Source organism: Colletotrichum graminicola (genome assembly GCF_000149035.1).
Source record: "Colletotrichum graminicola M1.001 genomic scaffold supercont1.12, whole genome shotgun sequence".
NCBI lineage: Eukaryota > Fungi > Ascomycota > Sordariomycetes > Glomerellales > Glomerellaceae > Colletotrichum > Colletotrichum graminicola.
In genome coordinates, this window is record NW_007361016.1 from 48934 (window position 1) to 65683 (window position 16750).

Here is a 16750-nt window from a genome sequence, read left to right on the forward strand (position 1 = left end):
CTAAACCAACACTTCTAACACACGGCTATATTGCCAGAGTCGTGGTGTTGTTCTTTAGCTCCTTCAGGTGCGAATTTCCCACTTTCCTTCATTCCCATGATACCCTCTTGGATCGACATATCTCCTTGCCCGGTGGGTAGCAACACGCCATATCACGCAGCTGCGCCATCCCTTGGACTGCAGACGCTGTATGCCAAGAGCCTGCTTAGGCTCGTCCCAAGCGAATCCTCCTGGTTGTCTTTTCCATTTCGTGGGTGGGTCACCTTTGGATACCCTAAAGCGAGTCGGAGAAACCCACGGGCGACGTTCTCGGCTTCTTCAAGCCGGGCCTCATCTTGGACATCCAACTTGGCATATGCCGCTCCGAGGTCCTCATTCCGAGCCAGGAGCAGTGTGATTGCTTCGGCTCGTTCTACCACAGTGGTCTCGACCCCATTCAGAGCTGCACACCTACTCCCGAAACTTGACATGCTTCTTCCGGGCACCAGTTCGTATAGAAAGACCACCTGGTCTTCCATGTGCTCCGCCTCAAGGTCAAGGCGGACATCCATTTGTGCAAGAAACATCTCTGGTCGGCCCTTGAGATAGCCACCTTCAAAAATCTCATGGCAGTGCGTTGCAATGAGAATTTTGGGGGTCTGTGAGCTGAGAGTAGTAAAATGATCGATGAGGGCGGTCATGAGCCCGGACTCATCATCGGCAGCTGTTCCTTTGCCAAACTCGTCGATGGCAACCAGAGTACGGCGGGTGGTACATCTTAGCAAAAATGAGACCTGCCTCAAATCAGTACCAAAAGAGCTCTCTGTCAGCGATACACTCTCTCGTGCCGAGATGCTGGTCAAGATCTGGTCAGTGATGCCGATGGTGGCGTCATCAGCAGGTACAAAGCTCCCTATATGAGCAAGGTAGACAATAAGAGCAACCTGCTTGATGTACACACTCTTCCCAGAATGATTGGGCCCTGTGACGACGAGCATGCTGCCTCCCAAATCCTCATTCGCCGATGATACCGCCTGTGTTTCGAACTCATTTCCGGAGCCGCCGACAAGGCGGCAATCGTTAGGAATGAATGCCGGTACGGTCAACTCTTGGAGCGGATGCCGGCCTCTCCGAATTGATAAAACATTGTCAGTTGTCATCTTTGGACTCGTCCAGCCATACTTGAGCGCCCCCTTTGCCAAGGCCACTAGACAGTCAAGTTCGCCGCATGCTTCAGACGCGCAACTGAGCGTAGAAGTGCACTTGAGAACCTGACAGGCTAGACCGTGCAGGATCTCAACTTCCATATCTATGGAAAGCTCAGCAATATGCGCATAATACGGAAAGAGGCTGTCCACAGACCAACAATTCGGCTGTAAGTGTCGCCGATTTGAGCGTCTAACTCCAACATGCTTCTGTTCTTATAGTATACGTTTCCGTTGGCAACGAAGCGCTGTTCCCAACGGTCATTGTCTAGTCCTTGCCCTTCATAACCTGACTCGCCAGTGTCGCGAAGCAAAGGCACTACCGTGAGGAACCCTAGTTGAGGCCAGAAGATGCAACCGGTCACGTACTTTCGGGCCCACTCTGGAAGCTCCCGTGTCAGTGACGTGCTAACCTCACTCAGAAACGAGTCCAGCCCATGGTATGTTTGTTTGAGTGTGTCAAGCTTGGGATTAACGTTCCATTTTACGGAAATGCGCGAGCTTGCCTTGGTTTCCTCGAAGTCGACAGTCGACCCAACTAGCTCTCCAATACTTTTGATTGTAGCCACAGGGATAGCTGCGATGATATGTGGGAGCATGTTAGCCAGAAAACTGGTGATTGGATTTCCAACGTGGATTACCTGTCGAAAGATCGCCACCTCGCGCCAGTGTCGTAGTTCAAGGACCGCCTCTCTGAGCCGCAACACAAACGATGAAAACCTAGCCAAGCTCCACCACACGCCACGCTCGACCGATGCGCTATTGGCGGGTGATTCTGCGCCCCTTTGCAACTGAGCCAATGTTTTTTTGATGTCCATGCCCTTTTTTAAGGTCTGCGTAATATCCTCAAGAGCTGTCTCGTTACCGGGTTGCAGGAGCACTGATATCGCATTGTGCCTTCCTCGAATAATGTCGATGTTGACCAGCGGGCGTAGAAACAGCTGCCTGAGCTCTGCCCTCCCCTGGGGCGTGCCAGCAAGCGGATGGAAAATACCATAGAGGGACAGACTCTCTTTCAACCCAGCGGTCGCCGTACCCGTACCTGACATTAGGTTATTGGGATGCAGCTCTGACTGGAACACTTGGAGGGACGATAGTGTATCGGCGTTGACAAACATGAAGTCAGCCAGCGCGAACATTCGAAGTGAGGTGATGAAGGCTCCTCCTGGACCGCCCGAACCTTGCTCCACGCTTTGCAGGCGTCTGGTTTCACATAGAACGGCACCAGCACATCCAATCTAATTTCTGTCAGCGCTTGAATACAGTTGTGTCTTACAATTCATGACAGCCTACCGACAAGATGCTATCAAGGTCAATGAAGGACCCTAGACGCATGGTTCGGAAGGCTTGGCACTGTTCCCAGGAGTCACCGTGGGATATCGGATTGCCTGCAGCCGTTATGAGGGCGTGCTCCGGATAGATCACTGACAGGCTGGCCAGCTTGTCCAGAGAGGCTGCATGACTGAACTCATTCGAGCTGAGTGAGCGAAGGATGTAGTGTTCTGTCTCGGAACCTGGAAAAAGAATACCATCAGCGCTCGTGCTAAAGCCTCCTAGGAAACCAGCCCACCTTGATTTACCGAACTCCTGCGCTGTTCAAGAAATCGAACCACTGCATCTGGTGTTTTAAGAGGTAGTAAAACTACCGTGGGCTGGACATGAATCAAGATTGCTTCAACAAGTTGCAGTGGTTCGGCAAACGGTAAGTCTCGAAGCAGAAAGAGATTGCCTTCGTCGGAGTTGTAGTAAGCGCAGCCAAGTCCGCTCTTTTCCTTAATGGTGATTGCGACGATGACTTTGTTCCTCCGCTCAACTTGAGCAGCGGCTTGTCCGTTGATGATTGAATGCCCCCCAAGTTCGCTCGATACCGTGTGTAGGAGCCCCTCATGAGACAAGTCCCGAGCCGGCGTGGAAAACACGCGATAGCTGCTAGCAGGTAGTGTCAATCGATTCTCTGAAACTTCGCTGTTCTCTGCTCCGGACATCGAGCCTGTCTGCATTATGGGCGAATTCTGATGGGCGTCATTGGGGGTTGAGAAGATGGGTGAAGTGCGTGTTGAACCAATGAGACTCGAAGTGCCTCGAGTTCCGCGAGATGCACGAGCAAAGCGGCCTCTTGATCGAGAGGGAGCCCTCGAGCTCCTCGCCGATATGCCTCCTGGGGTGTCCCGCAAACTCCTTGGTGAAGCGCCCCCCAAGCTACGGCTTGAGCCTCCCCTGGAACGAGGTCGGGTCCGCCAAGACCCAAAGCTGACTCTGCTTTGTCCCGACATTTCGAGGTATCAAACAGACGAAGCGTATCTAAAGACCGGTTAGAAGGGCCGAGCTGAGAGGTAAGGCGTTTTTAACCCTCTGGAAGGGAGATGAATAGATCAAACCAAAGCCAGGTGAGGACGAACGGTTGGATGAACTAAGGCCTGGTGTTGGAAGACGAACTCCGGAGACAGGTACCAGCCTTACACAAGAAGCTCTTACCTGTGAAGTCAAATTGTACCAACAACCGTCTTGGTAAGTGCTATGGCCATGGCAATGACCTACCTGTCTGAGCCAGCGTACCTGCCTCGGAAGAGAAGGAGGGGGCAGGGGGCAGGGGACAGGGGGCAGGTGTAGAATACTTTCGATAAAACAGCAGTTGCAGACAGGTTCGAGAGACCGGGAAACCAAAAGACATCACCCAGCTATGCCAACAGTTCGTGCCCATGGCTTGGGACCATTCACAGCTACCAGTGTTCGGACTCAGCATGCGACGACTATTCGGCAGTCCATACTGCATCATCGACTATGCGACTTCACAAAAGAGTCTGGAAGAGCTTGCACCAAGCAAGATGCGATTTGACTTATGGAGCAACGGATTGGGTGACTGGGGATATTGTCCATAGCAAACGAGGTACCTGCTAGGTAGCACTATTTGACCAAGCCCAGGGCCTACCTGATACAACAAGACGTTCCAAGACCGGATGGAAATGATCAGGCAGGACAAAGATAAAGTGACCCGTCTAGCTTCAGGTCCAGGTTCTTCCGTCTCTTTTACGAGGGTATCTGCCAAGAAAAGTCTTTTACTGAGGAAATACAGATACAGGCGAAGGCTATATCGAGGAGACGTACCGGTGACCTTTGACACATGTTGGATGATTCTCCATAGCAGTCTCCCAAGGCCGACGGACTTCCGTAAAAATATTGCGCAGTCGCCGTCCCGCTTCGAGCCGTTACGACAACAAGCAAGCCGTGAAGAGGATCATGCACCAAGACCTAGATATGCGATGCTGTATTGGGTTGACTATAACACATAGTGTCTCCCTCCTCGCGCGGTCGTTGTCTTGACTTCAGTGTGAAGTGGCCGCATTCCTCATCTTCTCGCCAGACTTGACCCAGTTGGCGAAATCGCGTCTCTGTTTCCGAACGTCGACAAAGCCCGGTCGGCTCTCAAGAATGCGGAACGGATTGCCAACGTAATCCTTCTCCACCTCCCCGTTGCCTGCTAGGAATCCTGCCTCCCCCTCTCTCTCGATCTTACCAGCCCATACCCGCCATTGAATCGGCCGAAGGTTCGGAGCGCCCAGTACAAGACCAAGAATAATGACCACTGTTGCTACAGCTGTTTCGATGGTGATGTCTGCCGGTAACGACGTGGTAGCGGCCGGTGTGGATGTTGCTAGGGGCGACGCGGCTCGGAAGGACTGAAGCACGGAATGCTCTTGGGCCGAGTAGCAGCTAGATTATCAGCGGGAGGTTAGTATGGCCGGCAGTTGTTATGGCGTGACGGCAGTACTTACGCGTGACCGAGCAGCAGCAGACCAATGGCCGTGATGGATCGCGAAATCCAGGTCATGGTGTGTATGCGTTGCAGTTGTATACTAAATGTGAGAGCCCCAAGAGGGGTGCGCAAGCTCTTGCGTTGTCGATCGGTCCTGCGATGGCGAACACACTCGACTTGGCATCAAATTGTCGACAGAAAAGTGGCTTAGGTAATAAATCAAGGCTGATCTTGAGAGCCGGGAGGGAGGTCTGTCGTTCGTAGACTCCGCGTCAATAGCATCGATTATCTCAGCTCTGTCAAGATTATTACCTAATTAGCATGTCCATGGCCCTAGCGAAGCATGCATTGCTGGTCTTAATAGGACACAATGTGTTATGCACTTAATAAGGTGCAGGAAAGCTAGCTCTTATTAGCATAATATGTATTTATGTAAGTGACAAAGCACAATCGAGTATGTCCTGTGAACCACTGGATTCATCATCCACTCAACGTCGTTGCATTGCACCCGACCCTGCGAACTTCTTATCATCCCCCCGGTGCCGCACCTATACACGGACGCTGTGAATACCATAGAGGATCAATCCCATGTGTCTGGAAATGCTCCGAGGACCATGCCTATCATGTCTACTACTCCCATAGACATATTCGACCGGTTTCGCATTGGCCAGGCGAGCTATTCATCAACAAAATGTGCTACCAGGCGTTGTCGGGCACTTCATGTAAGTAGACTTATTTCTATCGTCGATGTGATCTGGCCCCTATGTCTTCTCAGTTGCCCCACGCCGATCAGAAGAATATCCGTTTGTTCGACCGTTCACCCGCCCAGCGTACCGTGCTGGTTGTTCTCATTGACGCGCTTATCTCCAGTCTGAACAAAATCAAAATCAAATGAAGGATCCCGCCAGAGCTCTACGGTGACGCTCCTAACGCCCGTAATTTCCAAAAAGCAAGCCTCCAGGACGAGACCAACAACATAAAAAATCCGAGATCCAATCGCCTTGGGTGTTGCTCACTCTGGGTCTATCCAATTGTTGAAGTGGCTGCCCTCAAGTTCCTCTACCCTCCAGCTGCTTTCTTGCCCCCTCAGGATCTGAAGCTGGGGATCGTGCATGAGGCCCTCGTCGTATCCCGACAAGCCGTCGAGAAGATCGTGTCTTCCGTCGCCGAAACCGAGTGGGTTAGTCCATCTGGGCTCCAACATGGGATCGCCGTATGGATCCCCGTACGGATGACCTCCATGTCCCATCAAGCCTGGGTCAATCATCGGCTCGAAGCCGTCGTGATGCGACATGGGACCATACTGACCCATGCCGTCGTAACGGTTGTCCATCGACGGAGCCGCATACCCCATCGCCGGCGACGGCGTTTTACGGATGAGCACGTCCTCAACGAAGCCGGTTGCGTCCTGTCGCTGATGAACGCTCTGTTGGTAATACTGACCACCTCCAAGGCCGTTTTGGCTATACGGAGCCGGCAAGGGCTTCCCCGGGTTGCTGTAGTGGTACATGGACTGCGTCTGCACGCCGAGGCCCATGGGGCTTGTCTGGAGTGATGGGTAGTTGTGGAAGATGGATGCCGGTGCCTCGTTTCTGCCGTGCGTGGGCTTCCTCAACTGCCTGCTTCTTGAGCTCGCTCGACTATGGCCCCATTCTAGGTCGTCCAAATCACCATGTTCGGATTCCTCTTCCTCCCTTGCCTTGGGTCTCGGCTTCGACGGCGTAAACTTATACCCCGGGTGTGCTTTCTGGTGGTTTGCTCGCTCTTCCTTGGCCCATTCATTGAACTGGTCACGCACATGTTCTGGCTCTAGGGGCCAACCGCTGCCACAAACCTGCGACACCACTTGGTGGTTGTTTTGTGTACAGAGACCCTTGGCAAGGTTCTGGTAAGCCTTGCGGTACAACATGAAGGCGTTCATCGGCCGCTTGATTCTGCCAGGAGTTTTGCTCTCTTCGACCTCCTTCATCCGTGCCTCTGCAGACCGCTGGACGTAGGCACCAATGTCTGCCACTGGAATGTGAGGTTGTTCCTTGGCCAACTCGCTCAGAGGTTTTGTCACGCCGTCAACCTTTTTGGACGACTTAGCTCTCTCCTTCTTCTTTTTAGGCGTCGACTTTTCGATACGGTTTGCTCGAGCCGCGAGCGGTTTGATCGTCGATGATCCTTTGTGAATGTTGAGTCCACTGCGTGTGGTCAACACATCCGACGCCCGTGAAGGCGTAGGTGGTGACGTGTCGGGGGTGCTGTACGGCTGGACAGAAAACTGTGTGAGTGGCCACTTCATCGTTGAGTCTCGCGAAGTAGCTTACCTGATGATTCAGTTCTCCAGACATTGGTGCGTATATAGAGCCAACGCTTGTGTCATAGCCATGGTGGTAGGACTGTGGTATCATATCAGTTGAAGCTCTGAGGCACGGCTATCTGACTGGTGGAGGAACCTCTTACCATCTGGCTTTCATTTGCGCGGTGCGAATACGGAGAGTTCTGATCGTAAGGCATACCTTGTTGAGGTCCAGGCGTGCCGTATCGAGAAGGCGTCTGCAACCCCCCCATATCACTCGGATGTAAATGCTCTCGGGGGTAAGATGTGGCTCCGTTTGGGCGTATCATATGATTCAGTCCGTTTGGATAGATATCATCGTTTGAGGGAGCAGGGGACGGAGGGCCGTTGTGTTCCATTCCAAACAGTTGTAGGCGGTCGACCTGTGTCTGAGTATTTCAATCGCCAGGGGCCAGCCAGTATGGCTGATGGGAGGTAGGATGGCGATGAAAGTGTAGTGGGTACAGTCCAAAAAGTCCTCAATGCAGTCAGAACCGTCGGCGTTCCAGGTTCATTGGGATATCTGCTTCGTTTCGTGTCTCCCTTCTTTTTTTCGATCTTGACTTTTACTAGCGGCAGTCTCGTACTTGTGGAAGAATAAAGTAGTCGCTGAGTTGTGGGCCAGTGATGGTATTCGATGGTAGCACAAGCCTGGGTCTAGGCCAGGCGATGGCTTTGTATGGCAACAGACACAGGCTTTCGGGTCAGTGAATGCTCAAGGAAAGAAAACAAGCCAACAGATGTGAGATGGCAAAAGGTGTGAAAGATGCAGCTGCACCTGTGGATTATCTACATTCAGCAGATGCTGAGTAGCCGAAGGTGGTGGTGGTCAGGGGGTGGTGTGTGTATATGAGAGAGAGGGGGGGAGCAGGCTGGGAGGAGGAGTGGTGGACGGCCTGGTGACTAGAGTGAGAGGTAGTCACAGAATACCCAGAAAGACACGCAGAGGGTTCTTGATCCTGCTCTCTAGGAAGTATCGGGAGGCTCTAGCTCTCGGTCTGTTGGAGCCTGTGTTCTGTACGCCTATTGCAATTGCAACCGCAGCTGCAGGTGTTCAATGCAGTGCAGTAGAGTGCTGCAAGGACCAGGAAGGGTTGGGAAAAAGGCGAATGAACGAGGTTGCAAGCAGCCGAAGAACAGGGATCAGTGATGATCTGGGACCGTTTCCTCGGGATATGGGTTACAACGACAGTGTCCAGCTGGGGAGGCTGGGTGGGCTTGCCAGGGGGCAGCGGTATGTTGTTGGCCAAGCACAGGGAGCTCTATGAATAGCCTCCGGTCCGTTACGATAGGCGAGAGAGGATGTTGGATAGCGGGCTCTGGGAGTTATGATAACCTTTCTTGTTGTTTTTGGTTGCACTTGTTGCCGTCCAAGTTGTCGTTCAGATGTCTTGGTTCTTGTTGTTCTGCCTCCCTTCTTCTTGCCTCTCGGCTATGGCGGTTGTGCTCCTGGTTCTCCCTCCTTTCCACCCCCAGGGAACGTAATGCTGGATGGAGCAAACTTGTATTGCTTCCTTGTGTACTCTGCACCAGCCCTTTCTTTTACCCCTCTTCCTCGCTGGTCCTCCTTCCGGTGTGCTCACCTTGGTCATGCACACTTTGGGAGGGAGGGCGGAGGCGTTACAGAGAAAGAGGTGGGCGTGGATGGAGTATGGTTTGGAAACGTGAGGGAATGGTGGGTTGATTTGATGGGAGAAATCAAGGTAGATGGGAATTGGAGAGAGTTTGGATACTAGGTGAATGTGACAGTATCCTCGGTCGTGGCTAGAGGAGATCAGAGGCAGGTGGTGAAAGCCAAGGGGGCATCGTCTTTGTCACAACGAGCAGGAGGAATCCATTCATTCAACCTTTGGAGAACGGGAGAGGGGCGAGATGGGAGTGAAAGAAAAGCGTTCGGCCGGGCTGGATGGTTTTATGTGTACATGTTACGCATGTGCATCTCGCAACATGGGTCCTTCAGATTCTTTTGCCTTAGCCTCCCTTCTATGCCGTCGTTGGCTTCTCTGCGCCCGAAAGAGCATCTAGCAGATTGCCGCATTCGGACATGGGTTGAAAGCGGCGCCGGGCAGCCGTACACCATCCTTACCAAAGCCTCCATGCCACTAGCTGGCGATTCATCTGTTGGCCCTGCTGTTCTGTCTGTTTGGCCGCCTTTGGTTAAAGCGAGCGAGGAGCCTGACTGCTGATGCTGGGTACTAGGCTCTGCCGCTGCTGAACCGACCCGGCCGTCGATGGACGGATACCAGGTGGCCAATAGTCAATACCCACTGCCATGCCAGATCAATTCGGTATTGTGTACGGAACTAGCAGCCATTCAGCAGCCATTCAAGTAGGCAGTAGACACGCACATGCACACGCATGTTCCCATACACACCCACCCATGGAGAGAGCCCCGGACAGGAAGAAGGAGATGAAGAGGGGCACATGGCGTTGCTTGTCAACGACCAACAGGGGATTTGAAGCAAGGATATACATGCCTGGGTTGAGAGACCCGTCGGTGCGATGATGATGCTTGCTACGGCGATGGCATGGGGTGGGGCATCGTTGCGAGGGCTTCTTTTGGCGTTGATAGCAGCTCAACGTCCAAATGAGGACAAGATGTGCCATTTCCTGTTGACTGATCGCATCGTTCCAGTTCGACAAGGGTTTGTGTCTCTCCCCATCTCTCTATTAAACCTCCCCCCACTAGTTCATGCTAGTAGCCGGACAGATATTGTCTTTCCACCTAGGTAGGTAGATGAAAAAGAGCACAGAATCTAGGTAGTCTGGACGCTGTCTTTCCTCCTCGTCTTGCCTCCCTGCCCATGTCTCTCTTTTGACATGCAGGTTTCTAAGTTTCTGACCCCATCCATGGTTTCTTCTTAATCCACCCCTACCAAAGTTAAGCCACACTTCATCCCATCACCTGTCTGTGCCCGTCTTGCGTATCTCCCTACCCTTCGAGATGGCCGGATTCATCTTGATTTTTCCCTCCTCTCCAAAACGGCTCTTGATAGGTTACCAGACACAGGGCAAGACGATATGATACAGGATGTTGGAACAAACGCGGGTGCATCAACACCGAAGTAAGGGGGTTATATGTCGAGACCAAGGTGGAGGTCCATCGCGAGATTTTGACGATGAGCGCGGGGGGAAGGGGGAAAAAAAGAAAGAAAAAAAAAGGGGGGGGGGGGGGGGGGGGGTTGATACCGTAGTAGATTCAAGGAAAGAGGAAGAAACAACAAGAGACTTGGGTGGAGGAGAAGAACGCATGAGACCCTCCCCTTCGCAAGAAGCTGGAATGTTTGTTTGCTCGCTATGCTGCCGGAATCGTGGGTGGCGCCTTCTATGATTGGCCTTTTCCAAAAGCAGACTGTGGCGCATTCCACACGTCTTGTCTTTCAGTGTGTGACATGCGGGGTTCAATGGATGTCTCTACGTGGCGCTGTCCCTGCTGGTGGTGTCAATGTCTTCTTCCGTCATCTCATCTCTCATGTCATCTCGTCCCGTTTCGTCCCAAGTTTTCAATCGGCCACTTTCAATATCATGAACCACCAACATCATCAATACGATCGACCTCTATCTATATTTCAGTCAAGTAACCAAGTGGTCTGATACGGGGCCCTTGTCCGCATGCCAGCCAAACTTGCAGGCTTGTTGAATTGCCCAAACCAACAGGCGGCACCGCAAACATTGCACGCCTTGCCTAAGCGTTCATCTGGAATTTATTAGTCATCACCCAATGCACCTACTAGTAAATACCTCGGCCTGTCCTCCTCGACTCTAGCGCTCTTCACCATGCAGAGACCATTTTTCCCATATTTGTTTCCTATTCAAGGCTCACATGAATGGGAAACAGCATCGAGACATCGTCTCGGCGTCCGGGGATCCTTAGGTAGACAAAAACACTCAGCACGCAGTAAATCTCCAAGATTTGAATCCGATATCACGCATGTCGTTCTGTGCCTCCAAGACTGCTCCTACCAAACCACCTCATCCAAAAATCGCCTCCTTCTCACACATCCCTCTAAGCTGTAGTTGGGGAGTCTTTTTTTCTAAAACAGTCTCCCTCCTTTAAATTTTCGCTACCGCAGCTTTCATCCAGTCTAGACCCAGATTTCGAAGGCAACAACCCAGCTGAGGGTAGAATCAAATCTTAATGCAAGAGTTTGCAGATGTAGGGACCAGACCGAGAAGATTTTGCCGGAGAAATGAGCCCCCCCGGACCATCCGGATAGCCCGCCGTCGCCTCCCGCTGTAGCTGCAGATGTAGATTGCGGGAGAGCTGTCGGCCAGTCTGGTCCAGCTGCGTCCAGTCCAGTCCAGCTCAGGCAGCCTCGCACCATGCCCTCTAGCTTTCAACCAGATTTCCCCATCCCCTTCAGTCTATGTGGTGCTTCGGAACGCCACAGCAAGTCGCCGCGTAGTCTACACATCCTCTGGCCCGCGCACACCTCACTCGTCTTTTCCTCTGCGCTTGCGGCTTACTCCTGCAAGACAAGCTAGTGTACGCCACGTCTTCGTCCGTGCAGCTTAGCTCGGGATCTAGCACTAGAGCCGATTCGGTGATTCCATAGTAAGCTTCCTAGTGCCATGCCCTGGCCTGAATCTTGACGGCGCCCCCGTTCGCTCTCACCTCCCTCTCCGTAGGTATGTATGCACACATGCACTAGATATACGCGCGACAGCGACGGTGTGGCGGTATTGGCTGTTTGCCGGCCAGTGCCATCCTGAGGCTCTATACCTACCCGGGGTGCATGAGATCGCTTCGAGTCAGAATATACCTCATGTGCGACCAAGCCCTGGTTGTAGACGCTCATGTCCCGCCACACACACATACACACACACACACATACCCATTCACACACGTTCCATTCATGCAAGGCACCTGCCCTTGCAGCAACCATACGTATTCCAGCCTGTAACGGCCATCCACCCGGCCTTTGGTCCTCTAAGCCTGACGCTTGACACTTCAATGACGCCTGTTGAAAACTGACTGCTCACTGGCCATCACCTCCGCTGCCGTCGCCGCCGTCGACTTCCACCGTACCCAACAGAGCATAACGGCTCCGGTGTTTACCCCATGTGTAGAGCAACCGGATCCTGTGTTGACATCAAGCCAGTCCATATCTATGTCAACATGTCTCGCCCCGAGCCCGTCCCGTTTAGGCCCGTCGCCTGCCCTCCATTGGCCTGCTCACTCACCCTCAGGGAACGTGCATGGACAGGCGTGCAATCTTCCCTCCTCCCATCTGGTCGTCAGCTCAGATTATGTTCCAAAACCCCGGGGCAGGAATACGCTCACCTGTCTTCAAGCGTTGTCAAACCCATCGTTGCTGAGACCTGAAGCCAGCCAGTGGTTATGTAGTCAACGACAACTGACGGTCACGAAAGGCGAAATGACAGGAGCAGTGTCTTTCTGGAGACATCCCCCATTCTTGTAATTGTCGTGTTGATGAACCCATCTACCATCTCTGAAACTCCAAGAGAGACATCTTTGAGATCAATGAAGATGAGATGACGTGGGCTTGCCGGAGCCGCAACCGTGTACCATGCCTCTTGCTGTTCAATCCCGTAATCTTCGTGCGTGACGTGTGGCAACCACTGCAGTCGCTTTTGCCCAAACTCTCTTTTCAGCCTGTCTTGGAACCAAGGACGTCGGCTCGTGGAAATGGAAATGAAGGCCGAGGTGACAGCTCACATTGGCGCCACTCGTCCTTCTCCGCCTGTAGGGCGTCAGGGCCGACCATTGACAGCCGAGCGTCGGCATACAGCTATGCAGCCAGCACAGTCGCAGCCAGGTTTATTCCCGGCGGAGGCGGGTTGCTGCCGAGACATGCCCGGACCTGTCAATCCTACAAACAGATTATACACATAGCCAGACGTGGTCTCGCTTACGACTGGCGCGTAACGGCTCTGCGCCATGCGAGGTCTCGCACTGCAAATGGCAGCAACGATTCCATCCATCATTTGCGACGAAAACCTAGCGTCATCTCCTACGCCCTGGATCTCCTCAAATGGTGTTTCTTGTAACTATTCGGTTAACGTAGAAAGCTTCTGTCCCATGAGTGGCTTGGACGTGTGAATCTGCTAGTCATTGGTAGGCTAAGTCATTGTACATCTATCCATACACGTCCAAGAAGTCACATCCAGACTGTCGTGAGAGACCATCCAGCGAACACCCAGCCCATAAGGTTATAAGACTTTCAATGCAATCCTCACGCATTCACGCAGCCCTGGAGGGGTTCGGTTGCAATTCCGTGCTCCTGGGCCACTATTACGTCTCACATGGCTTCAGGACTTGCCTTTGGCGGCTGCGGCCTACGGGCTGGCTCGGCGGGCTTGATCGGTGGTGTTAGAATTTGTTGTCGTGGGGAGGGCGAAAGCGTTGCTACAGGCGGCAGCACGGCTGGTAGAACAGGTGTTTTGACGCTGGGTGGCTGTGGACGTGGCATAGGAGGGGAATGCTTGGTTGGGGACAGACCGCCCTCTGGAGCGGGCAGCGTGAAAGACGAATGTGCTGAGCCGGGAATGCCGTGCTCTCGACTGATGATAGGCGTGGCCATCAAGCTTGAGTTTCCGTGCCTGGGTGATGTTGGGTCGATAGGACCAGGTGTCTTTTCGACACGGCTTAGGTGTGCCGGCAACTTGCTGCTAACATCATTTGCGGATGGGCTACTACCGGTGGAATGCCGATGGGATTTATCACGATCTTCGTCGAGCTCACCCTTTGGAGTTGCCGGCCTGGGACTGAGCGCCTCGGCTAATTGTACTCCATTGGCTTTGTCCAGGGATCCAGAGGAGCCAGCGATAGGAGAACCATCACATGGAGAAACCCCCCTTTTTGACTTCAGGAGTCTCGTGCCCCGATTTTCCGTTGGTGAGCATGCCACTGTCTGGAGTTGGTCGATTCCCGGCTTGCCAGTTTCGAAGGCTTGAGCTGCCTCTGGTTTAATGACTGGAATCTCTACCGCCAGCCCCGAAGACGAGAGGCGGGTGTTGCTTTCGTCGAGAGACTGCTTCGACGGCGAGGATAACGCATCGGTTGGGCGATGGACTTTGAGCTTGATGGTGGTCTTTGGCCTTGCCGCCGCCTCAGCCTCACGCCGCTTGCATGACTGACAGATCAGATGAAACTCTGGTTTCTCAGCTTCGTTCTCGCTTATACCGAGGCACTTGCTGTGTTGCCAGACGTTGCACCTTTCGCAAGCCACACTGTGTGTGCCATCGTCAATTTGACCGTAGACACCGCAGATGCAATCAAACATCCAATCATCTTCTTCATCTTCAAGCTCTTCAAGTGCTCGCTTGTTTTTCTCAATCTCAGCTTGCAGCCGCCGTTCTGATATGCGGCCTGAACCACTGCGGTTGTCCTCTGAAAGCTGAGAGAGCTCCCGTTCGTGCTGTAAACGGCGGGATTCTCGATCCTGGAGTCGCTTTTCTCGAGACATGAGTCTCGTGTCCCGCTCCTTTTCTAGTTTGATTCGTTGCTGCTCCTCCTTCTTTGCAGCTGCTCGTTGAGCCTGCAGTAGTTTAGCCTCTTCTAGGGCTTTTTCCTCTTGCTTCTGCTGCTCAGCCCTATTCGCAATGCGGCTGGATCGTTTCGCATTTGCCATCTTGGCCAGATTGTGGAGCTCCCTTTCTCGCTGTTGCTCCTTGCGTTTCCTCGATTCTTCCTGTCTCTCTAAAATGGGTAGAAGATGCTCTTGGAGCTGATCTCGAAGAACCTTTTCGTTGTCATCCTTGGTCTTGTGGAACGAAGCGATGATTCCCCGTACATCTTCCAGACTCACAGCAATGCATTCCCATCTCAAGCCGCCAAGTCCGTTGTCTTCTGGTGCGGAAACAGCGTCATCAGCCGGGTTATCCACGGATTGGTCTTCATCCGTGCCGTTTGCTGCAGAGACCCGCCGTCTCTTGTTGGACCGAGAGCCGTATCTGGCGACTTTCGACTTCTTCTTGGGTGTCATCGGCTTGGGAGGTGGCTCGGTCATGCGATAGACTCGGTTATCGTCTAGTACGAAGTACGTACGGTCGTCCTTGTCCCAGCCAATTGGCTCTATCCGCTATTCACAACTGTTAGAAATTCGCTTGGAACCCAACTACAACAGCACTCACCCAGCTAGCTTGGTCGGTATCCTTCTGCTCTTCCATCTTCTCCCTGATGCGTTCTGGGCGGCCCATGATCCATTGTGTCATTTGTTGAAGGATTTGAATCTACGCAGGGTCAGCGGCGCGCACAAGCTTCGAGCTTCCATCGAATATTGCAATACCTTGGTTAAGACATCGAAATCCGCGAATTTGGCCGCGGTCTCGCCCGTTCCGAATGGGTTCTTCTCGGGAGCCCTTGCTAAATATTGTCGTCGTGTATACTCATCGAATAGCTCATGTCTGCGACATCTTAGTATGCGGGGTGAATATGGGCATATCGAACCCGCTCATCAACGTACGTTAAACCGCGATGCGACGAGATAAACTTCAGCAAAGCAAGTCCTATGTCCTGGAGGATGGGGGCATTCGGCTTCAGACATTCGGCCTCGATATCCTGAGCGACCTTTTGTCAGCGAATGAATGGACCGGCAAAGCCAAAAAAATATATAAAAAAATAGGGGCAGCTTACCTCTGTATCCAGATTGTCATCGATCTTGACGACCTTGCCGAAGAGGTAAATCCATTGGCACAGATTGGCGAATTGCCATTGGTGTCGAATGCGATGGAGCAACGACGGCTCCTCGTTTTGGATGACGTCTTCGGCTCCCTGCAATGTTCGTTTACGTGAGGAAAGCATTATAGTTGCGATACGTTGGAAAGGTAGAGCAACGAGCCGACGCAGCGAAGGGCCCAGGACAGTATGGTCGGTCGGTTTAGACGTCGCCGGCAGTGGCGGTGGATCTCGTGGGGCTCGTCTTGAAGAGTCGCGTCATTGACACAATGCCGTCTTGCAGAAAGACACCTGGTGAGGCCGAGAGACAATAGTCTCTCAGCAGTTAGGTTGGAAGGCGGCAGGTGGTTGGCCTACAGCAGGACAAGGCAAATGCTTGAACTGAGCTGTACGGATTGTAATCGGGAGGCAAGGCGGGTGCCGGTGAAAAGCAGTCAAGCTTAATGTCGAAGGGCAGGTGTTGGAATGCCTAGGTAGGTAATAGTGGCAGAGACAGTCCAGAGTCGATTGTGAGGCGCAGTGAGAGTTTGCTGCCAAGGTGTCGAGAGATTGATCGCGGTGTAAGGAAAGGTATTGCAACGCTTCAAAGTACCGATACGTAGCGGATGTAATCAAATTATCTGCAGCGTGGATGGGCATTGGTCCAGCTGTCTGTGTACCTTGATCTCATCAGGACTGGGCGCGTTTTGGGCCGCGGCGTCTGCGTGGGTGGCATCGGAAACGTGTCCGTGCTGTACGCGCCGCACTGGAAGAGGCCGGGTCAGTTTGATTACATAATACAAAGTTCACCGGAGCTTTGGACTAGGCGGGGGCACCCGACGGGGCCCGTGAATGAAGGTAAGTTTGGG

The 16750-nt window shown here is 52.9% G+C and overlaps 4 protein-coding genes across 4 annotated transcripts; all 4 read right to left on the reverse strand.

The window, feature by feature from the left end:
- Nucleotides 1–152: 152 nt before the first annotated feature.
- On the reverse strand, nt 153–2519 carry GLRG_03845 (MutS domain V; the record flags this gene model as incomplete). Its single annotated transcript, XM_008094530.1, has 3 exons — nt 153–1288; nt 1342–2422; nt 2478–2519. The coding sequence occupies 3 exons, from the start codon at nt 2517–2519 to the stop codon at nt 153–155; spliced, it is 2259 nt and encodes a 752-aa protein (XP_008092721.1).
- Nucleotides 2520–4507: 1988 nt separating this feature from the next.
- Nucleotides 4508–5013, reverse strand: GLRG_03846 (transmembrane protein 32; the record flags this gene model as incomplete). The annotated part of the gene is made up of 2 exons (XM_008094531.1): nt 4508–4895; nt 4958–5013. The coding sequence occupies 2 exons, from the start codon at nt 5011–5013 to the stop codon at nt 4508–4510; spliced, it is 444 nt and encodes a 147-aa protein (XP_008092722.1).
- Nucleotides 5014–5950: 937 nt separating this feature from the next.
- GLRG_03847 (HMG box protein) lies at nt 5951–7440 on the reverse strand (the record flags this gene model as incomplete). The annotated part of the gene is made up of 3 exons (XM_008094532.1): nt 5951–7192; nt 7251–7322; nt 7387–7440. 3 exons carry the CDS (start codon nt 7438–7440, stop codon nt 5951–5953), a joined length of 1368 nt encoding a protein of 455 aa, XP_008092723.1.
- A 6084-nt stretch (nt 7441–13524) lies between these two features.
- On the reverse strand, nt 13525–16028 carry GLRG_03848 (PHD-finger domain-containing protein; the record flags this gene model as incomplete). Its single annotated transcript, XM_008094533.1, has 5 exons — nt 13525–15306; nt 15359–15457; nt 15514–15631; nt 15691–15785; nt 15861–16028. 5 exons carry the CDS (start codon nt 16026–16028, stop codon nt 13525–13527), a joined length of 2262 nt encoding a protein of 753 aa, XP_008092724.1.
- Nucleotides 16029–16750: the final 722 nt, after the last annotated feature.